Below are 26394 nucleotides of genomic sequence, written 5' to 3' on the forward strand. Positions count from 1 at the left end.
AAACATCAACGCATACGCGTACGCACACAAGAAGAAGAAGTAGTAGTAGAAAAAAGGAAGACTGAAAAGGAATGAAACTTTTATTCCTGTTCCTCTTTTGTTCACTTTTACGCTCCACGTTCATTGCGACGTCTCACGAGCAGCGTACGTACACAAAAAGGCAATGTTCGCGAGAGTCTTACATGGCGAGCTTTTTCCTGAGAAGCTTCACGCGTCTAATCAGGTGCTCTGTATGCTTTGCTCGGAGCACGTCGGCACACAGCAAGGACATGTATCCGTGCTTTTTCCTACCCGTGTCTTCCCTTGGATTTCGAAAGCAAATAGAAAGCCCTAAAACGCGAAATGAGTCCGTTCTACACATACGTGTTAGGAACGTGAAAAGGAAAAATCGTAAAGCGGCGAAGTGCAAACGACGAAATTGCGACCTCGCAATCGAGGAGGATCTAGTCCTTGCGTACGTGCGTCGAATATCATCATCATAAGCTTGCCGAGTCCGATTGAAGTAAATACGTAAGAATCAGGAAGAAGACTAATAAAAAAAAGATAGGAAAGATGAAGAGGTTTAAAGATAATGGTATCATGTGAATATGGTGGCTGTGGGACGGGGAGACGCGTAATGTCTTCAATACGGTCCCGTCACGAAGATATGGGGAGTCTTTAATTGCGGCGATCGATATCGCCGTTTATTATTTTTATTGAGGGGGAAAAGAAGTGATGAAGCCTCAACGTGATGACACGTGTCGTCGCACGTGTAGGTGAAGAAAATTATTGGATGTGCCATGCCAAAGTAAAAGTGCCTCAAGCGAGAACTCTAATTTCATAAGCTCCACAAAAATACAGTAAAACCTCGTTTTAACGAAGGCAACGAGACCGAAAAAATTCGGTGTAAGCGGCAGTTTGATATAAGCGAAAGTCACACAAAAACAGTGAGAGTTCGCTCGGAAGCGCACGTAAACACCGTGGGAGTCTTCACAAAAGAAGTATTCAAGCAAGGAAGCAAATCTTGGTGTTGAGCGCCTTGGCAACCTTTTACTTTATGTGCAAAAAAAAAAAAAAAAAAAAAAACGAACCCATACGAACTTCTGTCGGCTCAGAGTACAATTCCAATAATCCAGTTCGAAACACATGCATTTCGGCCGGGACTGCGTAAAGCATCGGCAAAAGCGATAATTCGAATATAGTGGTTTCGTTATAACGGGAGTTGAATGTATATCTAGAATCGATACATCCAACAATACGCCGTCTAGGTTGAGCCGTTATCCCCTACCCCATTTTTCGCTAGCTATGCTTATCCAAGATGACTCGTCAATATTTCAGATTCAAGCTAAGTGCAAGATGCAATATATGGTAACATAACATGCACATAACAGGGTAGTAACAGAATCCCTCCGTCGTGCGGTTGGAGAGACGAGGATGGAGCGTCAGCATTTCGCACACTAGAGACCTTCGTATCCGTGCAGTATATATACGTATATGTGCAAAGCAGTCGACTCTCATCCGACGCAGCGTCCACGAGCTCCATAAACCAGGATGTCACACCGTGAACAGCGTTGTTGACACAGCATAGGAAATGTCTCGACAGCAGTTCGCCGAATTAGGAGGGCAAACGACGGAAACACTCTCTATTGGGTTACGGGACCTCATTAGGGAAATTACACCGCCTAGAGTGCAGACGGAGCAGCAGAGCAAGACGACGACGCCAGTTTCCGGTATCACTTCATAATTAATCAGCCATGAATAGTGTAAATGTTGTTAATTGGAGTCCTCCTCCATTCCCTCCGAAGGCATCGATTGGCTCAGCGAGGGGGAAAGGGAAGGTGGGAAGTATTGCTACTTGTAAAGAGCATGTCAAAAAATGGTAATACAATGTACATTTCGCTGTATTGACTGGGCGCTCGCCGGTCACACCGTTTCGAGGCATCCAATATGTATTCGCCATCATCCAATAGGGTGTCCTTGCAGCATTCATCAAACTGAGTCGGAGGTCGGACGTTTGTCTACCCAAGGACAGATTTTTCTCCCGCAAGAAAGAAATATCTTGGACGTTTCATATGTATATATACGCAGTAAAAAAAAAGAGAGAGAGAGGAGAAGAAGAAGAGGAGGAGGAGGATACGGCGTTCCAACTGGAGTCCGCAATTGGGGTAGTTGGTATTAGATCATCGTACTGGAAAGCAGGATTACAACACAGAGACAAACAAGGACTACACAGGACAACTGCTTACTTACGACAGAATTTTGTGTTCAAACACGGCTTAAATAGGAAATCATTATTCTTTGTGATATGATTTCCTATTCAAGTCGCGTGTGAAATAAAATTATTCAGTTGTAAGTAAGCACATAAGGAATGAAGAATTTTCATTCACTAATGAATAGTGAACATAATTCACATAATGAATTTTCATACATTAATGAATAATGAACATAATTCACATAATCAATTTTCATGCATTAATGAACAATAAACATTGTGAGTAAACATTCATAAAGAATTAATGTAAGTAAGCCGTTGTCATATCCCGTTGTCCTGCGCGTTGTATATTGCTGCTTTCCAGTACGGTGAACGGCGTTCCGTTAACAGAGACAGCGCAACTAAACTAAAGTCCAATATCCTTATTCCAGGGGTAGCTGAAAGCCCCTATATAAGCACCCCTATCGCTACGGCCCTGTGGGCCCCGACATCATCGCAGACACACGAGGAAAACGGAAAAAGGCCACAATTCCCACGTCATCAAACATCACGCCCAGCAATATTTTGCGACTTTCTCGGAATTTCCGCCGCTAGAGCAATGAAGCGCTGCAGAGCGGACGGCGTCCAACGCGTGGTATGCCATTAAAATGTTTGCGACGCCTCATTTCCGAGGGCCATTCTCATAACGCGAATCTTTCGCGCTTCCCGTATTTTGCCTCATATATACTCTACCGGCGTTGCTGGCACCACCTACCAAAAGTGACGCTTATCGCGACAATTTGCTGGAATGATTCGATGCTATCATAAATAACGCATACTTTCGCGTGACTGCGAAAATAAGTTGACGACGTGGCGTATTAATAGGAGCTTCTTTTTTACGATTTCCAATTTCCACGTCGATTTTTACGCTGGAGCTTGCCGTCCTCATCGGATGGATGGAATTTACGCTTTGCAGATAATACGGCAGCCTGGCGGTAATCCGTAAGAAATTATGTATTTTTAAATTATTCCTCGTTAGCGCTGCGTAGCGCAACTGTGGCTACGAGCGGCGTACAGACGTGGACAGATGGAGAGAGGACAGCAGGAAGGAGTGGGGGACAGTGCGCGTCCTGGGCCGACTTCAGGGGGAACTATTCCGAGATTCTTCTGGAAACTCTACCCGGGGAAAACGTCAGACAGCACGCACAGCCAGCTAGCTACCCATAGCGGAATAAAGTAGTAAGCTATACATTTCTTCCGCACTGCAAGAGATCTCACGGGTACAAGAAACATTGAAGCTTTCGTCAGTGTTGCATGGAGCGACCGAAAATCGTGTCAAAATTTTTAACGTTCCAGAAAATTGATTTGCCGCAATCGGTGGCAATGTCCCATTCTGGCGTTTCCTTGCATTGTTTGAGATTCATTTTCGCTTTGAAATAAACCCCGGAAGGCATGTTTTACTGCATGTGAAGCAACAAAAAATGTGTCTTACGCTTCGATATTCTCAAACAGCAGCAACGTCAACGTCGTAACAAAGCTTAGGCTGCTACGAAACTGAGTAAATCCACACACAAGGATTAGAATGCGTGTATAGCATTAGTCGTCTCTATCTCTTTCTTTTTTCTTTCTTTTCTTTATGATTTGTCGAATGTGAGTTTGAACCAAACGGCAGTTTCCGCGTCACTAACCCTGGCGTTCCGTTTTTTTTTTTTTTTTTTTTTTCAAATCCGTTACTGATACCGTATACCTTATCTCATGAAACCCCGTATATCTGGATACATCAACGCCCTCCAAAATGTGCTTTCAACATACCTGAACACTATCATGATCACTGCGAACTTTCTAAGCCATAAGCTCCTTTCACTGGAGTTCACGAGGTTGACAGGACCATTTCCTCAGCACCTTCGAGCGCAGTGAAATCTCGAAGCTAAATTGTGCAAGTTCAGAATACTTATTGGCTGCAAGACGGAAATAGGGACATCATACTGTAGCTTCATTGCGCTATTTGTAAAACGGAGCGCCGCTTTCACGCAGAAAGCCCTGTACAACATAGTAGACGGTCATTTTGACGTCGCCGTCTCATTGACCGCGGCAGCCGCATCACCATTGCTCGCCTCTGAAAACCGAAACTGTGCAGAAGCCAGGAAGAAAAATTGGGGGTCGATTCGGGTAGGGTTCTTACGCGGCTTTTCTCAAGCCAGCGTGAGAAATATGGGACTGTTATGTCCTTAAAGCCTCTCCAATGTTTTTGGTACAGATACCACGCCTGACAGCTATTTTCGAACCTATTTCAGATTTGTTGAGGTGTTTCTTTCTTCTTCCTTAGTGGATCAACAGAGTTACAAAAGAGTGCAGGCTTTTTCGAGTGTATGTCCCGGATGACATGGATGTTGGTTTTGGCTCAGTTCTTGGTAATGATATACGACTAAAAATGCTATCACGATAGAGATTTGAAATGCATAATATTTTCCATTTGAGGAATTGTGAAAGTAGCCTTCTTCCTTTAAAGCGTGCTTCACGGCTAGTACAGATCCAATGCAGCGAAGCCCTCCCAACGCTCCAGAGCTTGCGCGGGTGTCTTCTTGTTGCATTTCCTCCTCCACCGCAGATTGCAGCCGATGCCACGATATGCGAGTTTTGGCTATTATTTTTGCTCGATATGGCAGTGTGTCACTTGTGGGACTTTTGGGGCTCGTTGTTACCTTTGCGCCGGTTGTGGCGAAAAGACAAACTGCCCACATCGCCCAATGCATGCTTTTATATTTCCTCATATTATGTCGTAGTGATGGATTCAATACTTACATATTCCTGTCCATAGCCGTGCACTCTATGAGACTTTTTGTCGTTATTGGTAGATTGATTAGATCGCTTTCCAACATTCCCACACATTTTCCATTTTCTCTTCATTCTAGGGCTGCTCCACCATGCTCCGGCACAGATCCCACAGTTTCCCCCAGTTTTTCCCCATTTTCCTGGACTGAGTGGAAGGTAAGAGTACTGTGTGATAAATTCAATTCGAACGAACGAACGGCCAACCGTTCCAGAAGTAGCAGACGAACTTCCCGAGCCCATCACGCAGCTTCCCTGCCATCTCTCGTGCATTCCCAGAACTACTTGCACCCTTCGCCCTCTCTTGCACTCATCCGTTCAAATCTGGAAGCAATTAAACTCTCTCCGAACTCTCTGCTGAAATTTGCGACGCGTTCAACAGATGGCAGCACGCGTTGACAGCGGGGCGGGCGGCTACCGAACCACTTCCGGAAAGTTTCACACCCCCGCCATGGCGCTTCGCCAAAGCGGCGTAATGTTTATATTGAACTCGGTACCGTTAATTTTAATCCTGTGGCTTCAATCACTTCCATATGGACTCCTTCAAAACGAAACGTTTTTCATGGCAAATGACAGGTAAGCATCTTCAACTTTCGCGCGTTGATAATAGCATCGGAGAATAGGATAAACTGTCAAAACAACGGGCTGGATGTGGCTTTTGTTTACACATCCGGATGCGCTTATCTGTTTCGCCCAAGCAGTTGATAAGGACTGCGCGCGATACGGTTGAAGGTGATATCGCCCAGCAGTTGAAAATACAGATGAAGCGATATCGTTTCACCGTTATAATCTGCTGAACTCGTGCCAGTTGTGTACCTTTGTCTCTTGAGATAAGCTTTGTCTTTTTTTCTTTTTAGAATAGCTTTATTCTTAAAAATAAATAAAAACGCAGCCACAACATTTTCTGTATTATAGTTCAGAACATTTGAGACACAACAGAGCGGGGAAATTCTTTATCTTTGCGGCCCGCCAATGCGGGTTCCCTTTCACACAAGGAACAGGGGGCCTAGTGTATGGGAGTCCATTAGAAGCAGGGTGGTGTCATTTTCCGGCCTGGGCCAATTTACGACGACCACTTCACTGTCCTGACAGCGGAACTCTTTGTATTAGCAATTTGAACGGAAGATGAAAAACGCCCACCATGCAACAGCGCTCTCCTTTGTTACTCGCGCGATGAGCGCATGTTTCTTAGACATCAGGATGTTATTCTTTTACGAAGCTGTTCCTGGAGGCTAAAGTGCAACAGATGCTTTTCTAAAAGCCTTCAAGAACAGCTAAAATGGCAAACAGGAGACATTCCTCACAGGGACATATACCTTGTTGAATGCCCCAGTTTTCTTATTTCTTGTTTGTTGCTGTTTACGAAAAAATAATAATAAAAACAATGGGGTGATTTCATGCCGAATCAGGCATGGTGGTCCGGTCGACCTCTCCAAAGTTTTTTCTTTATATTAAAGCCTTGTCCCTAGGAGGCATATTGGCGCTAAAAGTCGTTGAAGATTTGTGGTTATTTTTTTATGAATGATCATTTAGATGTGGGCATTTCGATCATTGCGTCTCCTATACGAAGTTTGACGCAAGGTAACTTCATAACTATTTGATATATTCAGCCGATTTTCTCTCCCTCTTTTTTTTTTTTTTTTCACATATTGGCAGGGATGGGTAGCATTGCATCCTACAGTTCAGAAGATTCGAAGGTTTGCCTTTGAGGAGATAAAAAATCGCAGAGTTAACTCATTTGTAAAATATGGTACGTTTTGAGAACCTCACTAGTCGTCTCCCAATTGTGATACCCGAAAGTAATCTACATGTGTTCGTCTCGAAATGCCCTTTCTTCTCATAGCAAGTACATCGTATTGTGATTTGGGGCAATGCACCCAACTGTCTTTTTGTGAGGGGTGTCTACCGAAAATGCGTAAATTCGTCAGCGTGCATCCCATATATTCCCACTCGTGACATCGTTCATTTTACTCATAAACGTTCTTCATGACGACTCAAAACAGCACATTAAAAAATTTGCTTCAGAGATGGTCGAAGTTACGTTCGTAACTCAACGTCGTTCGTAACGTAACTTCATCTCTGAAGCATTTTTTTTTTAAATACATATTTTACAAATGAGGCAACTTTGATTTTTATCTCCTCAAAGGCAAACCCTAGAATCCTCGGAACTTAGGATGCAATGCTATCCACCCCTGACAATATGTAAAAAAAAATCAGCTGAATATGTCAAATAGTTATGAAGATACGTGGCGTCAAACTTCGTAGGAAGCGTTATGGTCTAAATGCCCACGTCTGGATGATGATTAATTAAAAAATAACCATCAATTATTTTCAACTACTTTCAGCGCCAATATGCCTCCTAGGGACAAGGCTTTAATATATGTTTGAAAGAAGAAAAAAAATGGAGAGGTCGACCGGACCACCCTGCCTGATTCGGCGTGAAATCATCCAATGTTTTTTAATTATTTATCATTTTCCTTTCCTTCGAAATAGATTACTGCAATGGAAGCTCAAAGGGAAAAATAGGGGGCCGGGGGCTTTTAATAATTTTAAAATATGCTTACGTATTTTGCTTTTTCCAATTAACATATTCACATGAATATGTTATTTCATGCTAATTAGCTTCTCCCTCATCAGCAATAAGTATAAGCCTTACACAAGCACAGATAGCACTTCAGCATTCCAGAGGTGCACTAAGAACTATGCACACTGTGAATGAAAAAGAAAATCTAAGGTACCCAAGTGATAGAATTTTTTAATCATGATGATAAGATATTCTTTTCTCGTTGCAACAAGATCCTCATAAATAAAGTCTGGATAAATAGGGGGCCACTGTGATTTGTTCCATGTGCCTAGCCATTGGTGGATTGTGCGCTGATTATCAAATTTCAGATTGACGGGTGTCTCTGCTTCAAACTTGTCCAACCCACTAAATGATCATAAGTTTGATCATGCCTGCAGCCAACGTTTGCATAAACGGATATTCCCATTATCATTTCATCCACGACGACCTTCAGCAAGTTACCATGTAGCAACATCTGCTTCGGTATAAATCCATCGAAATTGATAAACACAATTAGCCGAAGTACAACGTGACGAAAGCTAGCTGGCCTTTGAACATCCGCAGTAGTAGCAGAAATCCTAAAGAACGCTTGTCTCTTGCAGTCAGCCCAGCACGGGCATCATTGAACCACCAGCCATACCGGCAGGGGGATCGTGCCAAATCTACCAGGGTGTCACCTGCGGCCAGTACTTGGGCAACCGCAGCGTGTACGTCCGGCCTCCGCCAGACAATCTGGCCACCATGGAAGCCAAGGTGGCCGCAGCGTTTACCGTCGTCGCCACGTCCCACGACATGTCTGCCCAGTGCCACAAATACGCCATTCCTTCGCTCTGCTTTTTCGTCTTTCCGCCCTGCGAGCCGGGGGAAAGCGAACCCGTACCACGCTCGGTTTGCCGAGACGAGTGTGAACTGCTGGAGCACAGTGTTTGCCGCATGGAATACAGCATAGCTAAACGACACCCGCTCATTGGCCAGCAAAATCTGTTGCCAGTCTGCGAGAAACTCGCTCCCGTGGGGTCACCGGAGAGCGCATCCTGCCTGCGGCTTGGAGTGGCTCCTAAAGAAGTGGAGAACGTCAGAACAGGTAAGTCGCTATGGAAACCAGCCTCTACTGTCATGGCCCTTAAATCTTAATAGGCCCACACGAGCCACCATGTCTGGTAGACCAACTTGTCATAGGCTTGATTGTTGCGTTCAGGTAGCATTACTAATCTACCATCTATGCGCTGATAAGTGCTGTTGAGTCATATATGGCGTTAGTGTATAAACGAATTCGATCAACTCGGGGAAGACACAGGTTTGATTCCTGTCATCAGCTCCTCTTTTCCCGGAGTTGGTTGAATTCTTTAATTTCTGGGCGTTTGAGGCTTACGTGTCAGTGTCGTCCCCAATTGTGGTCCGCCTCGGCCAATTTTCGTTGTTTACGTGTTAGTCTATACAGCTTACTGACTGGCTGGCTTGTACACGGGTGCAGGTATGCGTTGCTACATTCAGCGACGCAGTAGCATACACTAAGCCCTTTACTGTTTTCATAACATGCAAACAGGTGTCAAATTACATATGTAGCACACACTTGCACATACAGCTCTTGGAAATAATGCGAAAAGAAAGGTGAAAGTGTGGTGAACAAGCTTTCCTATGTTGTGAGAAGGCGACCCCAATAAAGGGGGCTACGCCCAAGATGCTACTGGACGGTTTAGTGTCAAAGCATATTTCACATCACAGAAAATGACCGAATAGCTTTTGCGCACTGGTAGTTGTTGCATTGGCAAGGATCTGAATGTGACGGTTTACATAATGCTGATACACGACCAGAGTTCTTGTCAAGCACAACTGGATAGAACCTTTTGTCGGGAAATTGTGAATCCCAGTGTCTGATGTTTCCCCTTCCTTGCACAGAGGAAAGTTGCTACATGGACAACGGCGAAGACTACAGGGGCACAGTGTCCGAAACCATCTCTGGACTTCCGTGTCAGCCATGGACACACCAGATCCTTTTCTCGCGAATCGCCGAATATCCAGAAATTGTGGGCGGACACAATTACTGCAGGAATCCTGGTGGGAAAGAGGCCCAACCCTGGTGCTATACGTCCGGCCCCTATGTCACAAAAGAAATGTGTAGCGTTCCAAAATGTGGTAGGTTTTCTGTATGCTTTTCATTCCGTATTTGACGTCAGGGGTTTTCCCAGCACTCACTAGCATGCCGGCAAAGAAAGCCCCATAAGTCGGGAGATGTGGGTGGCACTCCCCCGACCTCCCCTCCCGTGTGGGATACTAACCCCCAGGGAAATCCCCGTTTGAAGTCAGTTTAGCTTGGATGTAGATAACACTGAATGCTACAAAAGAACAGCGACCAGAAGTATAAAGCTCATGCTGGAGATAACAAAACTGAAGGAAGTGTGGTGCATATACAGGATGTTCCATGAGAGGATGTCATTAAGTTCCTAAAAATAGGTTACACTTCAGAAGATTACGAAACTGTACTTGGAAAATAAACTCGTACAGACTTTTGCCATGGACTGGCCATTTGCATTCGTGTCACGCATTAATTAAGCTAATTTTGTTAATTGAACTCTCAAATTAGCCAAGCAAACGTCATATCTTTTTTCATGTATTTGGATGCCTATGGCCACAACACACTATTCCAATCAAAATCATGGGTTTTCTCACAAGATTTGTACAAAAATTTGACAGCCGAAGATCAGTCACTGGGTGAAGCATGAAAATTGTGAAGCAGGTGAAACTCTGCGTCTGCGGAACTTTTTTCTCCGCCTTTATCGAGGTGAAGCGGAAAGAGCGACACTGTTTTCTTCTTGCACAGGAGGGAGGGTACTTGGACGGAGCCAGCAGTTCCGCAAAAGTAAACGCCAGCAAGCGCACTTTGCCCATTGATGGATTTTCGGCTTTCAAATTATTGTAGAAATTCTGTGAAAAAACTCATGATTTTGATTACAATAATGGGTTATGGCCATAGGCTTCCAAATTCATGAAGAAGAATGCTACATTTGCTTGTCTAATTTGAGAGTTTAATTAAAAAAATTTGCTGAATTAATGCATCACAAATGCAAACTGCTTCAATCTGTGGCAGAAGTATGTAGGAGTGTACTCCAAGTAGTTTCATAATTTTCTGAAGTAAGACCTATTTTTAGGAATTTAATGACATCCTCTAGTTGAGCACACTGTACGTGTATAAAGTAAGTAAGTGACTTCTAACACCGTAATAAAGAGGACGCTCACATTTTCAAGACCTTGCCACTCACGCAAATTAATTTCCTTTCAGTGGACTACCTCTGGCTCTACATCCTGCTTGCCAGCATTGCCATGATAGGACTGGTAGGGCTACTCTTGGGCGTCGTCTGCTTTCGTCGCCGTGGGAAACCACCCCTTCCAGCCCCGAACAAGACTCCAGGAAAGACTGCAGGAATCCGCGCCCCACAGCAGATGGAAATGGGCAGACTCCTGCCACGGCCAGTGCGTGCACCCGAAGTGTCCGCGTCCAGGATTCGTTTCCTGCAAGAGCTTGGGGAAGGAGCCTTTGGCAAAGTCTACCGCGGGGAGCTTCTTGCGGTCGCGCCGCCCAAGGGGGCCCGAGACAACGGCCGCATCAACCTCAACGGCACACCATCCATCGCTGTCGCAATAAAGACCCTGAAGGAGAACGCGACGATCAAGACCCAGCAGGACTTCCAGCGCGAAGCCGAACTCATGGGTGATCTTCAACATCCCAACATTGTCTGCTTGCTCGGCGTCTGCACAAAGGAAGAACCCATGTGCATGCTCTTTGAGTACATGCCACACGGAGATCTCCACGAGTTTCTGGTGAGCCACTCTCCGCGCTGCGACGCGGTCCCTACGGACAACGCGGTGCAGGCACTCGAACTTGCGGACTTCCTCCACGTGTCACGGCAGGTCGCTGCAGGTATGGAGTACCTCGCTGCCCACCATTACGTCCACAGGGATCTCGCTGCTCGCAACTGCCTCGTCGGCGACTCGCTCACGGTGAAGATATCGGACTTTGGCCTGTCCCGTGACGTCTATTCTTCGGACTACTACAGGGTGCAGTCCAAGTCCCTGCTGCCCGTTCGATGGATGCCACCAGAGTCGATCCTCTATGGCCGCTTCACGACAGAGAGCGACGTGTGGTCGTTTGGAGTCCTGCTTTGGGAAGTCTTCAGTTATGGGCTTCAGCCATATTACGGCTATGCCAACCAAGAAGTCATTGATCTCGTACGAGCTAGGCAGTTGCTTCCATGCCCCGAAGACTGTCCTCCGCATCTATACGCCATGATGGTGGAATGCTGGCACGAAGTTCCGCAGAGGAGGCCAACGTTCAGAGAGCTGCACGCCAGGCTATGCTCTTGGCAAGCTATGCACGCTCGCAGTGCTAGCCTGAGCACGCATGGCAGCAATCACACTGGATCGACGGCTGTGAGCCACAAAGGAGGCAGCCCGCTATTAGGGGCAGGCGAGCGTCCGCACACACCTCAGGGAAGGAACATGGGGCACCCGCCGCACTTCGGTCCCCCGTACAACCTCCTTGACGGAAAAGTGTCGAAAGTCTGACGCCAGCCTCCGTGCAGCTTGTATTTTCTCTGATGCAACGGCTGCTCTCATGTGGTGGTGCTTACTCGACATCGAGTTCCAACGTTCGGACACTCTCTCCCTCGTACAGGGAAGAACTTGGAAAAGGGTCGGACTACAGCTTACACAATACTCTGGACTTGAATCATCCACACGTGTGGTTGAGCGCACGACTGCCGCCGGCAGTCGAGGACAGTGTGTCTCGATACATCAACGTTGCAATAACGAAAAAGTCTGTTCCTATGTTTTGCATGGCTGGACAAGAGATAACTTCAACGGAGACCCACGTGTGCTGTGCTGGCAATGAGCGCATTGGGCGTGCAACTCTTTTATCTCGGCATTTTAAAGGACCAGGAATGTGCCGCTCGCAATGAGCGTGTATGCTTGTCGTAAATATTGAGCGCTACTTGCAACCTTGCTATGCGACGTGAAAAAGAACGCACAGTTTGCAAGGTATTGACTGCCTGCAAAACCATGACTGTTCATTAGTGACTTGCCTTGTTGGAAAAGAACATTTGTTAAATGGTTGGGGATCGATTGTACGATGGTTGCAGAAAAGTGTAGCATAGGTACAAGCAGTGCTCAGATAATATATCCTTTTGTTTCCCAATTTATGTACATTGTGAAGCATGTTACAAGGCCATGTCATCGCAGACAGTCAACGAATCGTAAACTGTTTGCTTCACAATGTGCCCAAATTATATAGTTAGGATCTGACTTTTTCGGGTTAAATGCCCTTCCGGGTTTTGGAGGGGCGAGGAATCGGGTGCTATTTTTAAAGCTGTAGATCGGGGTGAAATCGGGTGCGACTGCTAGATTCAAGCATTGTTAGGTTATCACTTTCTGCTTTCTGTCAACATCACCTAGACAGAGAAAGCCTGCACATTGCCTCCTCTCCCTCTTTCAATTAAGAGTCAGAACTCGTCTGCTACCGCGATTCAGTTTTGCGAATTCAAGAACCCGCAAATGATCGCAGCTGACCTGGAACCTGCAGACCTAAATATTTAGACAAAAAGTGCAAAACGCGTTCAGAAAATCAGTTCTGAGAAAGATTGAGACCGTTTTGCTCTTTATTTCCAACTTTTCCCACGTAATACGCGGGAACGTCCCATCACAACTCGCAGACGACGACGGTTCTTCTCCATGGCCACGACCGCTGAAAGCACGTTCGTGATTGGCTACGGCCGTTGAAAACACGATCCTGATTGGCTGACTCTTAATTGTTACGTCACGTCGACGAGCGTGCAGGCTTTCTGTATCGAGGTGGTTGTGTTCCTGTCCAGCAAGCTGCCTGCCGTTACAGTGCATAAACTGGTCAAACATGCATACCTTGCCATTTATAGTGACAAGCACCGCATGTTGGAACATCAAATATGCTTCGCATAGTACTAATAGCTAAAACAATATTTACGTCAGAAATGCGTGCAAATTTCTACTAAACAGTGCACGAGATACACGACTGGAAGTCGCGGAGAAATCGTGCTCAACCTGAATTGGTCCAAAACTGAATCTGAAGGAATGGGGGTTTAACTCAAAAAAGTCAGCACCTGGAGGAAGTGTCTCCACCATTGCAATTTATTTTGAGCTGTAAATAGAATTTAGTTTAAACAAGCTTTTATATTTTGTGTGTGCAGTCGTCGTAATTATTTTCTACATCTAGTCTTGAGTTCAGAGATATGCATACTCGGTATTAAAGCATTATATCATCACAGCAGCAGTGTTGATGTTGCTCTTCTGGTGTGGTTCGCATTCAACTCTGCTGGTTTGCAATACATACACACAAAGCGCTAAATAAAGCCACAACACTGCTAAGTACAAAATTAGAAGGTATTCATGACTGATCCAGGCGAAGTACCATCATGGTTGGAAACTTAAATAATTGCAATACTTCAGGCAGTCTAACGATTGTGTTTGTGGCAACCCTTGTCATATTGAGATCACTAGCCATCAGTTCATACAAGCACACCATTTTTAGTCACCTGTGCATGCTATCACCTTTATCTTATCCACAACTTCTGAGTATCAAGGTGATCCAATGGTTCAAAGGCAGCCATATAACCACCGTCATTTGGTATTTTTAAGACAAAAGCACCAGACAATGGAGAAGGCATGGCTACCTTTGTGCTTAGGTAAGTTCTAAAGAGATATGCCAAAGTCAGCTTGTTTTAAGATTAGTATGGTGCACACCACACACAAAATTACCTTATCATGCTTCATGAAATAGCCATCTTAGCCATCTTTTCGTTATGATGAAATACGCCACTGGTGAAACTTGCCAATGTGTGAACCAGCGGCATAAGCGATCACCTTTGCCTAATATTGTATTCACAGTCCATGAATGACTGCGCAAAATACTACCCTAGTTCATTGACATGATTTAACATGTTGTGGCATGACATCAATGTAAATATTAATATGCTAAAATTGCTTCGCTATCTCAAGTGCCATGCAGAGTGCAGACATAACACATATCGCTACATCGAGCACCAGTGTTTCATGGGCGAGAAACTCCAATGCACCGCTGTGTGCTAGAGTTGTTTTAACACGCGTTCTCCCGATCACAGAGACTACTTAGTGATTGTCAGTCCAAAAGTGTACTATATTGTCCTCTGTAAAAAAAAAAAAATATGTGAGTGACTTTGTTGGTGAGAGTGTTTGTCTTTTGATACATAAAATGTAATAAAGTTAAGTTATGGTGATTTATTACTCATGCCGCCTCTTTCCTCCTACAGCGTGCTCCATTCATGACATTTAGTGTTAAGTAAAAGCGTGACATTTAGTAGTATCCAATGGTGTCCAAACACAAGCTCCCCAAGAAGATTTCCCCTGCAACTGTGTATCACAATAATAACAGGAAGATGGCTGTGCAAATACTGGAAGACTGCTCAAAAGATAATCACAGGACTACTTCCACATCAGCCATGCTGAGCAAAAACTCAAACACTTCTATCGTCTCCTACAATTTGCATGCAGTGTCCAGCGGGAAACTAGTTTCACCGCAGACCCGGAGTTACCTTTATGAGAAACATTGCTTCACGTGTGTTTGACCGCACTGAGCAAAACAACACTATGAAAATACAGGGTGTTTCACGTAAAGTGAAATTTATTTTTTCAATTGAACTCTAAAAATTGTGAAACGGACCTCACTTTTGTTTAACACAAATATGAAGTCCTCCACAAATAACCACAGACCCAACAAAAACTATGCACAGTGTCACAACAGAAATAGTAAAAAAAATAGTAAAAATTCCGCTTTACCCCGCCTGCTTGATTACCGCAAGGAAGATGCTGGGAGAGGAGGAAGTGTTCCTGCCTCTTGTTTTGCTTTTCTTTCCTCCCGCTTTGACCTTGATGCCGGTGACAACTGTCTTGTCAGAAAGAAAAACAAAGCAAGTGTCTCATCACAAAGAAGGCAAAACAAATGAAGACTGGGACACATCCTCCTCTAGACACACATTTCGCACGCGCTTCTTTGCGAAAATCAAGCAGGTGGGGCTAAAGCGTAATTTTTACTTATTTTTTTCGACTATGTGTGCTGCGATACTGTGCATAGTTTTTGTTGGACCTCCGGTCATCCATGGAGAACTTCACATTTCTGTAAAAAAAGTCAGGTTCGCTTGGCAATTGGAAAAGTTCAACTGACAAAAATAAATTTCCCTCAATTAAAAATGGTCCAAAGCCTTCCTCAATGGTGGAAAAAGTTTCCAGAGGGTAATTGCCGAAAGTCCCACAATCCTCCAACGAGTACGTTACCAGTTAGAATTTTTTATCACTTTAGGTGAAACACCCTGTATATTTGCAACAGCATGGCACCAAGAAACGTCTCTAACATCGTGACTGAAGTAAAACTTACACAACAAATGAAAAACAAACTTAATTATGCAAATGAATACCAGGTCATCATCCTAGGACATTCAAAGGAATATACACTGTCAAGGATCCTGGTGGTTCCTCACGCATGTATCAAGCATTCTGGGCGAATGAGAACGGAGGTATGCATATCTCCTTTCGATATGTGGATTTTTGTGATACGGTTAACAAAGGCCATTCTGTGCCAAGCCATTCCCATCAACCTATGCAATGAATGCGAGCAATTCACCACAATGCTAATGTCGCCACCATTTTCCTGAGGTACTGCACGCAATGCCGGAGAAGCAACATGTAAGACATATATCTTCATAAATAACTGCTCTTTTAAGCTTAAGCTGTAAGGTTAAGCCAGGAAATGTTAAGTCGAAGCATTCATGTCTTGTTGTGATGTCTCAATCTTAAAATGCCGGTGAAAAGATACCCTATGCCAGTGATAGACAAAGTACCTCAAAACTGGACTGAGGTATGCAGGTGGGGTAGTTGATGACAATCCATCTTGAGTGAAACAAGCAGCAAGCAGGACAAAGAAGGGTTAAGACGACAAGGAAAACTGTCCTTGTCATCCCCGCACTCCCCGCCAATTTCTGAGCCAATTTCTGAGCACTCCCCACTGCCTTCTGACATGTTCAATGCTTTTTAAAACAAATTATCAAAAGAATATGCAAAATTTGCATATATGCATTTGTAAATAAATAAATGTAAATATGCATTATGCAAAACATCCGTTTTCCTGTGGCTTTGTCGTTCGCTTAGCTGTCCACGTTAACATGTAGAAAAGGTAAAATAAAAAGAGAGTAGTTGTTCACTTGTTCTTGTGACTTGTCAACATCTAAAGCCTGTCAACAATGCATTTTCTTCTTCAAAAGTACCTCCTCTGGATTTAAAGAATTCTTTACCGATATGTTCCTTCTATCTTTTGCATTCCCAGTTGGGCACCTCAGTACTTGATGGGAAAGTACTTAAAGCACAGTACGAAGTACACAATTCGAAATGTATACTTCAAGCAAAGTACGAGCGCTCAGAAATGCACTTAAAGTAGTACTTGGTACTTCAAGTACTCCTCATCACTGCTCTCTGCTCACTGTCCTCAGCACCTACAGGCTAAGTAAGTTCCATTCAGTTGTTAAGAATCAAACGAGAGGCCACTGTCTGAAATAAAACATCAGAAGTATGTATGTACAACGCAGAAGGAACACAGAGTTCTGAATCCTGCTCTCATGCGGTATGTGTTACATAGGATGAACAGGGAGATGCCGAAGCGTTAGGCTGCACAGGCATGCAGCCTCCCTCAGAGAAGTTCTGTTGGGACTTCTCTGTCATTGGCCCTGCTCTACAGTAGATGCGGACACAGCCAGTACTCAATTCCACAACACAACCCCGTGTTAGTCATGCCTCAGTGGCTTCGAACATCAAAGAGATAAGGGTTCTAGATTGCATCGGGAATGCTGTGACCTGTACTAGATGTGTTTTCTCGTCCATATTGCTAGTTCTGGGGCTTGCTGAAGTGTGCAAAGCTGCATGTGTGTTGGGTGAGGAAGGTCAGGGGTGGAGATGATGAGTTGGCAATGTGCAGTAAATTAATAATCCTTGTGTTGTTCACGCACTCTACCCACTCCGTTGTGACTTTCTTGCGCTGCACATTATCTCCTGATGGACATGGCACAAACTGACAAAGTAACATATGGAACAATGTGTACAGGCAGTACTGCCAAATGAACGAAATTCAGAATGAGTCATTATGAACATCACTTTAAGAGTATGTATTTGTAAGCATAGGACTTATACTACAGGAGGAATGCAAGGTTGTCCTGCTTACATATCTTGCCACGACACGGATGAAGACCCGACATTCAGTGCATGCTCCTTCATTCCCTTATCGTGTTTCCAGTGACTTGTCCCTGGCGATCACGGAGTCTTCGAACTTGATCATGAATGTTGTACCTTTGTACCAGTGTGCTGTAACTTTTGCTGGCTGCAATAAGATCACTGACATCAAGCCCTGCCATACCATGTCTGTGGAAGCAGTAGTCACACGGATAGGTTTGATTTAACTCACAAAGTTGCATCCTAAGAGGACAGCTTCGATGATGCCTGCCACAAAAGAGGCACAGTTGAGGTTTCCTGAAAAGCAGAATCTCGAAGGCTTAGGAATTTCTCAGAGGAAAAGTTTTCGTTGTATGACAAACACAAACCTCGGTCCTTAGGTACAGAGATGAACTTGCTGACAAGCGGCTCCTTTTCAATCAAGTAATCTGTTGCCAGTTAAAGGTAGTAACACCAATTGCAACAACACATGCAGTTGGTCATGAATACCTAGACTCCTGTGTTTTTGGGTGTGGGATTTGAAGTGTTGTAAACACACACGCTGACACGTATTTTTTGTCCAAAAACTGAATTGTCGAACGCCCTCTAATATCAATGTAATTCAAGGATACAGGTCTTGTCGTCGTCGTTAGCTTGTTCCAACTTGTCAGCTTCTTTGCCGAATAAAGTCTGTGGTAAAACAGAGAATGAGTTTTGCATGAAGATAGATGTGAAAAATAAACACAATAAAAGTGAAGAAATCGCGTCGCCTGACGAATTATTTGAGATGCGGATACGGTCGTCCCTTCCATTGGTCAAGGTTCAACCGTCTTTACCTTCCAGACTGAAGATTTGATGAAGAGCAGAACGTGCAGTAGCTTTGTCTCACGCTTGTAGTTTTTCTCTCGTACGTATATGAGGTCGAGTACTCTCTGACCTACGTGAAACCCCAACTCAGACAGCCTGAAAAAAAAAAAAAAAAAAAAAGACAATCTTCAAGGGGGCGTCCCTCATTTTGTCGAGAAACGTTCTCACACCTTGTCTGTAGTTCAGGAATGGTGTATACACGGTTTTGACAATATTGTACGATCTCCGAGAATAGCAATCCAAATAAACTTATGTGAATCTGAAAAGTAATAAGGAACAGACGCAAGGAGTTAGACGCATAGTGTTTTATGCGAATAATACGATATGAAATAAAGTGTAAACTGCAACTCACGTCAGTCTTTATCTTTGTTATTGGTCGGTCGAGGATGCTTACTTTATTTCTCACGCCAGACATTGTAAATTACATTTATTTACACCATGAAAAACGGAACAGATCATCAAACAACGCAGACGACAGTGTTGCCGTCAGCGTCACCTGCGGACCTGCGTATAACTAATGGAAATATTGAAAATACTTGTTTCAGCAAGAGGGGTATTAAATAATTTGTATTAAGGCATTGTTCGCTGTCCTGGTGACGTTTCACTGGTGTTACACCTGCAAATCGAATTTTGTCAAGCGTGTATTATTGTCCTAATACAAAACGCGAACGGCAACCATGTTCTGAACAAACATGGCGTCCGCGAATGCCGTTTCGTTGTTTTCCTGGCAATTTAGCTGAGAAACCACTCAGTCTTCAGCTTCTGCGCTTTGTGCTGAGTGTAGCAGCTCACGTAAGCCACGATGACAGACGTAAGAGCATCACTACGAAAAATTGAGTTCCGGCAGTTGTTTAGAGGCGCTACGCCAAAGCAAAAGCTGCTGACGAACGAAGCACGGAGCCCTACGTACGCTCATGTCGCTAAAGAAATTTCCGACGAATTTATCTTCAACGACTGTGACCGTCGGGGGGAAACCCTCGTCGGCGAAAGCTTTCAGAGTTCGTGAACTTCAAATCATCGAGGTCATCGCAAGTACCCTGCAGTCCACCAAACCCGATATGTGCCCAGAAGATATTTTCATTCTGTTTCCCTACGGCAGATCCGACGGTGATGGAGAGTAGGATCACAATTATTTCTCGCCTCGTCTCGCTAGCGATCGCACTGAAAAGCCAAAACACGCTCAACTGTGCCGGCTTTTGGATGCACGTTTGCGGCTGTCAGTCAGAACTTTCCTTAACCGTAGTGCAACATGTAGTTGGAGATTACTTCAACCTTATCCCAACGTCTGCGGACAGAATGAAGGAACTGGCTGAATTTCGCCCGCCTTTTTTGCGCCAGTATGGCTACATCCCTTACACACATGACCAGGCTAACCCCGCTGTCGAGGTTATCGAGCTACTGGCAACTTGGGTTCGGGCCCAGCCATTTCTTTGCTTCACACCTATGGAAGCAATACCACCCCAGCTGTACACACTAGTGCTTACAAACCTTCCTACCAGGTTTGATGACTTGGTGCGTGCTGGCACCCGTGACAGCTTCTCACTCTAATCTAAGCCCCGAAATGCTGGCCAAACAAAACCGAGCTTTATTCGTTATCTGCACTATGCTTTGCTCGAAATGCTGAATCAGACGCATCGCAAGTAACACCTCGGGCGCCGATGGTGCTGACCTTCTTACCGACGCTGTACGTTCTCCAAGTCGCAGACAAGTAGAAGAGGATAGCAAACCCAAACGCAAAGTCGACGGAACTGGCTTTGAACAGGCTCGGACAGATACTACAGGCTGCTGTTTACGTCCTAATGCATCCATGGGAACATGGATGCTATGTTTCAAATGTTGAAGCAGCTGCCTCCAAACCGGCTCCTCCGCATTATCCTTTCAAGGTGGGGAAACGAAGAAGTACTGACGTCGGCTTTCCTCAGTGTCAACTGAGGCTTCAGTTTCAAACCCATATAAAAGACATCTTCTTCAGAAACTAAAAGCCTGTGGGAGGAATAACCACACCAGCAGGGCAGTGTACAAATATTCTGGTGCTGAGAAGTGAATTCTTTCTTCTCAATACTGGAAGTTGCTGGAGCCATAATGCAGCTACATGCATAACTTTGTGCAAATGAGAGTGCCCTTCCTCATCACATCTTGTTAGCATGTCTTTGTAACTCCAGCCATCAATTGACAGGGAAAAAAAAGGTCATGGTTCGATCTCGTTTTGGCGATCACTTACCACTTTTTGTCTTTGTACATAATGCTTGTATTGCTGGTGAATCATTACAGGCCTGGCATTCACGATGCTTCTTGTGTCATAGTATGTTCGAAAAGCACATTGTGAGCAAAAGCACAAACGTCACCATCACTATCATATCGTCTTCTTGATAACAGCCTGTGTTGACAAGCATGTAGTTATTTTAGCTTGCTCTATCTTGCTTGATGAAACATCAGCCTCATACCCATTCTGCTTCCCATTCATAATCTCTTCCTCAAAATATGAAAAAATGAGCTTCTCAGATCATTTTTTTTTTAGTACATTTGTAATAAATTTACCCATTACACAACACACCGCTCTCTGCTTGCAGCATGCTGTGGTCTGTGTTACAGAAAGGGGACCTTGCCACATGAAAGGTCACCCCAACATAGGGCTTCTAAGCAGATCACTTTACTCCAAAGAAAATATTTGCCGAAGCACTTCTCCAGTGTTATCAGGAGCAAAAACTTTGACCAGTGTCGCCACTTTTAGGTGCCGTGAAACTTTGTATCTTGCTGTCAGTGGTGATTGTCCATTGTTGGCAGTCCAATAAGGAGGGTGGCTGTGGCTCTAGAGGGAGTACTGCCATTGCAGGCCAATGCACACACATGGTGCAGCATGAAGATAGAAAAATGCAAAGCAGTCGTGGGAATGACTGGAGTGGTGTGATGTGATTATATGAACCTCAGTCGTTAACATTTGGACTGCATTAATGCATGACACACAAAAACAGCCCTCTCCTTGGTCGAGTTATTGAGTTATCCACATGAAGCCACAAGGTACAGCTGGAGTAGTCACACAACCCACAGACAGGACAAACCCAGCGAATGACTGCCAAGGCCTCTATCATGTATCACCAGCTCGAATTTGCAACATCCTGATCTGACCACAAAAATGCATGTTTCTTCCATGTATGTACCACCTTAATGCCTTATAATTTCATGGAGCATAAGAGGGTTACTGCCTCTTAATTCCCGCATTATTTTCTGCAAACATCCCCAAGAACCTGTGTTTGTCATCGTGCCGTGCATCTGCACCCAATACCAGATCTTTCCATAGGCTGACACCAAAAACGCTTACTTCGCATTGGGAATCCTGCATAGATTGCTGTTGTTTTGCATGTGCGTTAGCCTGTCTCCACTTCAGAAGTCTTGGGCATGTCAAACACAGAGAATAAATTTTAAGAACAGTTTACCGTTTTCACAACGCTTCTGCGCATGCTCTGTGACCCTGACGGCGCTGAAGAAGGTTCCCTACATGTTCAATAGATGGCGCCAATATGGCGCCGGCTGTGCTTTGGCGCGTGCCAATCGTGTTTCGCTAGACAGCCGCTAGGATACGACGCGAGTGTGAAAAAGGTCCATTGGGACATATGGGTGACAAGTGGAACACTAAAAGAGCTAACTACGTATTTGTAGTGGAACGTAGATTTCGTGCAGTCTGTGCCGAAACCCGAAAACGTCACGCACGTTTAGTCGCAGGACCTCAACGCTCTCCGATATTTTCGCAACCTCTTCTGTCACTACTACTAAGTTAGTGACTACTCTCTCATGCGAGAAATCCGTGAATTCAAACAGGTCGTAACGTACTTGCGAGCAACGAGCGAGGTATTCACGTAGCAGACGACGACAGTCACATGAGCAGCCTGCGTCCGTAAAGCAGACTTCACCTTACGTTGCCGTCTATTGCGGCAAACCAAGCTTTACAGGGACACTTGGAGGTGCAAAAGGAAACGCGATGTACGATTCAGTCGACCATTCATTTTGTTTGTCTCCTTGTTTTCACTGCGCTCATTATTTTTCAGTATTCCATGCGTGAATGACACTTGTGAGCGCTTTCCGTAGACGTCAACATGACGGAAGATTTTGTCGTCTGTTTCCTAAATGGTCTAGTTAGTTGCGCCCCCTGCATAAGTCTGAGGAACTATCGGTCAACGCAGGCAATGAGAAAATGAAACCGCTCCTGGTTCCCAACCCGCGTACACGACATTACAAACGAAGCAATGTTCATTTCTGGACGCCCTGTGTATTCCGGGCATGACTTATGCGCAGGAAACGTAGTCACTCGACGTCAAACGGACGTGAATCAAATGGAACGAGGATGAATATTAGGAAGCGTAAGAACGGATGTTGACTGGTTATCTGTGAATGAGGACCAGGCTGCGTAGCTAAGCGGTTCTTCCGTGTCAATTGTATGCACATACAAAGGGTAAATCAGTGATGCTCGAACATCCGATGCCTTTCAGGAAACTATATATGTGTATACAACCAAGGTTATCAACGCGGCGGTACAGTCGGTCGACTATGCTATGAGTTAAGCGAGTGCCGATTATATATGAAAACTTGTAGTTTCTTTAGCAGTTTTCTAGAGTTTTTGATAACATATCCGAACGTACCATTCCGCCGTGAACGAAAGCAAAATTAACTCAACGGCACGGACCACGAAGTGGTACAACACACAACGATAATAAATGATAAATTATCAATCTTTGAATACACCCTATGGCGTTATATAATTTTGGAATCAAAAACATTTCCGTACATTCAAAATATTATTTTATTACATAAAAAGTCCGCGAGGTAAGACAGCATCTGTTCCAGTGAGGCGCCAGTTCGTCGATACGAAGAATTAAATTATTCAGTACACTTCATTTCAAAGTTTATTCGGTAATTCCAAAAATGGCAAACTTCTATTTTCGTAATAAATTTAATCATGCAGGCAGATAAATCTATTTCTAGATAGATATCTATTTTTATTGCGCACCCTTTCGACTTATACCCATAACGTCAGTGGATTATACTGCCTTATCTGTGACGCACAAATGACCAATTATCGGTCAAGTTCCTGACGTTCCAGGCAGTTCTTGACGCACGACTCGAGTTCAATTCGACCAATTGCAGTAAGCGTACCGTCCCCCATGACGGGTGATTCAGCAAATCACGCGAACATACGACGCTGTTTCTTGCACCACGCCACAATGAGAAATGACCATTATCAGTGAGAAACTCCGCTGGAAAAACAATTCCGGCTGTCATAAAAGATTAGACCGGCCGGCCCCCACTTAATCCCCGTGCCCATGTGCGTCACAGCACAACTTGCGCACGGGCGAACGTTCCTGTTCATATGCTATAGCAACAGCGTGTCTTTGCTTAAAATAGGGTGACGAAAACAATGTAATTGAGAAGGCGCGGGACTTCCGTTTCTGCCCACATATCATTGCCGCAGTTGTAAAAACTGTCTGCGTTCTTCTTTACCCTCCACGGTGTCATCCTCTCCTAGTGTCATTCATATCCTGGTCGTCAGAACCAGCTCATTCTTCTTTCATCGTGAAAACGTTGGATTATAGCATATTGAGCTTATTATAAGATATTCTACAAGGTGTCGAGAGGTCATCTTTGCAGCTGTTAGTGCATTCCGAGACAGGAGGTCATTTTGCAGACGACAGCGGACCCCACGGCAATTCTGTCGTCTGCTTGGGTTTTTTTTTTTTTCCTTTTTTTTTAGAAGGAAGCACATACGTTTTTGTCTCTTATGTAATTGAGATCAAGGATCCGCATATTTTCAGTTGTAATTTTGGCGCTTTCGATTGCTCTCCCATCTGCCGTAATTGTACAGACACCTTGAGCACTTCGACAGTTTAACTGGTACAGCTTGAGGCAAAAGTTCACGAAACACAGAACTGGCGTGTTTCGTCATCGGAGTGGCCCCCTGCTTGCCGCCAGGAAGAGATCGAATAAGAAACGGGTGGCAGGCCCCATATCCGGGTGTATATGCTGCTAGGGTGTAGCTCCAATGGAAAAATGTGACACCCCGGTGTTCCGAAGGCTTTTGTCCCAAGCTGTACGTGCATAGCCCTTATTTTAACGCAGCGAAGAATAGCGAATCGTAGCACTTCCCTAAAATGTTCGACTGCACAAGTCAAATACATCGTTACTATATCACCCTATCCAACCCAATCGTAGAAATAAAAGTTGAAGTGAGGACACAAATGCAGACGTCCAACATTATTCTGCACAATGGCTTCACCCCCCCCCTGTCCCCCACCCCACTCCTTCCTGTGGTCCTCTCTCCATCTGTCCACGTCTCTACGCCACTCAGTCAGAGCCACAGCTGCTTCGCGGCGGTAACACGGAAATTAAACGAGGGGGGGGGGGGGGTGACGAGGTAACCAGATATCGGATCTCGACGGTCATACTTGAAGAGCAGGAGCTGTAAACATTTGATGACTACATGCGATGAAATATGAACATGCTTGACTTCCATCTTGCCAGGAGCCAACCTCATACTCAAATCAAATCTTCGTTGACGTATTACCCATCTGTAAATCTATGTACTCGAGACGATTGGCCAAGCAGAGCTATATGACGTACGTAATTCCGCGTTAAAAGTGGGCTTGGCGTGATAAAGCGTCTTCCGTTCCAGACGCACGGGACAAACGACGGATACCGTAGAGGAAGTCTGTATGGGATAAGACGGGGTAAGATCGGGTGCGGATGCCCACGTGTTGAACGTCGCCGTTTTCCGCTGTAGCTTGTTCAAGCTAAGAATCATATCCGCAAGAACTAGGCTGCCGGTCGTTCGTATAGTGCAAAGACAATTAAAAGAGCCAACGGGCTCACCACTGACGCTCCCGATTTTCTGTTGTTTTACGAAGACAAATACATGTACAGTCAAACTCCTTTATAGCGAACACCTTTTTAACGAAAATACCACTACAGCAAATTTTTTTGCGGTCCTGCTGGAGCCCTATAGGTCCAATAATGGACATGCTTTTTAACGAAAGTACCTTTACCGCGATTTTTTTTTTTTTTTTTGCTGTCCCCTGAGTTTCGTTGTAAAGGAGTTTGACTGTATTGCTTTATTCTTTTCAACGCACGCAATTACACACGCTGCAGAGACGTAGTTCATCCTTTTCACGTGACCTCAAAATCTCTGCTGACAGGACAAGAGAAATGACCTCGAAGGCGCCAACCTCAAACAGTCAATCAAGAAAACTACGTGTCCCACCGCCTTCTAAACTGCTTTTTTTATTACATCGAAGTGTTCACGATAACGGTCCCGAAAAGATGATAAGCCAATCGCGCTGGTTCTTTGAAGCGGGTGACATCACATTGCTCATGCTTGGATTATTAACTTCTTTTATTGTGTCGTTTAGAGTTTTTCCGTTGTACTAAAACGCGCTAATTTCGTAAGGTACGGTATCATCCATGGCGCACGAGTTCAACAACTACAAAGACAAACAGACTCGTACTCGCGCACTATTGATGTAAAATACCAAAGAGCTGAATCAAATAGCTGTACGGTATCAGTTATGCAAAAAGAAAATATGTGCCGATATCGATACTATAGTATGTACCTATCTCTTACGGGACATGTACAAATACCAGACCAATGCCCGCTCCCAAAGTCTCAGACCAATACTGTACAGAAAAAAAAAAAAATAGAATGCACGTGCGAACAGTTAAAAAGCTG

General features: G+C 44.6%; 3 protein-coding genes across 5 annotated transcripts in view; 2 read left to right on the plus strand and 1 right to left on the minus strand.

Annotated features, from left to right (window-relative positions):
* LOC135391124 (tyrosine-protein kinase transmembrane receptor Ror-like) overlaps positions 1-14850 on the plus strand; it is a 176378-nt gene extending 161528 nt beyond the window's left edge. Inside the window, exons 5-8 of the mRNA XM_064621223.1 lie at positions 5083-5158; positions 8165-8646; positions 9462-9698; positions 10843-14850. Of these exons, the coding sequence (XP_064477293.1) occupies positions 5083-5158; positions 8165-8646; positions 9462-9698; positions 10843-12125 (2078 nt within the window). The 3' untranslated portion in view covers positions 12126-14850. The remainder of the gene's footprint in view (positions 1-5082; positions 5159-8164; positions 8647-9461; positions 9699-10842) is intronic.
* Positions 14821-19183, minus strand: LOC135391125 (trafficking protein particle complex subunit 5-like). Of its 3 annotated transcripts, none has more exons than XR_010421865.1 (8): positions 19036-19183; positions 18854-18942; positions 18653-18779; positions 18449-18506; positions 18206-18265; positions 18070-18134; positions 17830-17985; positions 14821-15507 (listed from the first exon to the last, which is right to left on the minus strand). XR_010421865.1 is itself a non-coding variant. In XM_064621224.1 (7 exons), the coding sequence occupies exons 1-7, from the start codon at positions 19096-19098 to the stop codon at positions 17887-17889; spliced, it is 561 nt and encodes a 186-aa protein (XP_064477294.1). In that variant the 5' UTR covers positions 19099-19183; the 3' UTR covers positions 17759-17886. The 3 variants fall into 3 exon arrangements, 1 of the variants encoding a protein (XP_064477294.1); XR_010421866.1 differs by having other exon boundaries at positions 14821-15511; XM_064621224.1 differs by lacking the exon at positions 14821-15507 and having other exon boundaries at positions 17759-17985.
* Positions 19184-19388: 205 nt separating this feature from the next.
* Positions 19389-20615, plus strand: LOC135390993 (integrator complex subunit 15-like). Its single transcript, XM_064621039.1, is given in 9 exon segments — positions 19389-19655; positions 19657-19747; positions 19749-20006; positions 20008-20047; positions 20050-20159; positions 20161-20230; positions 20263-20312; positions 20315-20470; positions 20472-20615. Coding segments are annotated over 9 exon segments (1089 nt in total). The 5' UTR covers positions 19389-19485.
* The last annotated feature ends 5779 nt before the right edge of the window (positions 20616-26394 follow it).

The sequence above is a fragment of the Ornithodoros turicata genome, chromosome 4 (assembly GCF_037126465.1).
Source record: "Ornithodoros turicata isolate Travis chromosome 4, ASM3712646v1, whole genome shotgun sequence".
NCBI lineage: Eukaryota > Metazoa > Arthropoda > Arachnida > Ixodida > Argasidae > Ornithodoros > Ornithodoros turicata.

Bases quoted from the DNA above. Each gene is read 5' to 3' on its own strand.
- LOC135391125 (XM_064621224.1), bottom strand. From the start codon at position 19,098: ATGTCTGGCGTGAGAAATAAAGTAAGCATCCTCGACCGACCAATAACA. The intron at 18,507-18,652 runs GTAAAGACGGTT...GTTTTACCACAG, and splicing joins TCAAATCTTCAGTCTGGAAG to ACTTTATTCGGCAAAGAAGC. The intron at 18,266-18,448 runs GTATCCTTGAAT...AACTGGCAACAG, and splicing joins TAACGACGACGACAAGACCT to ATTACTTGATTGAAAAGGAG.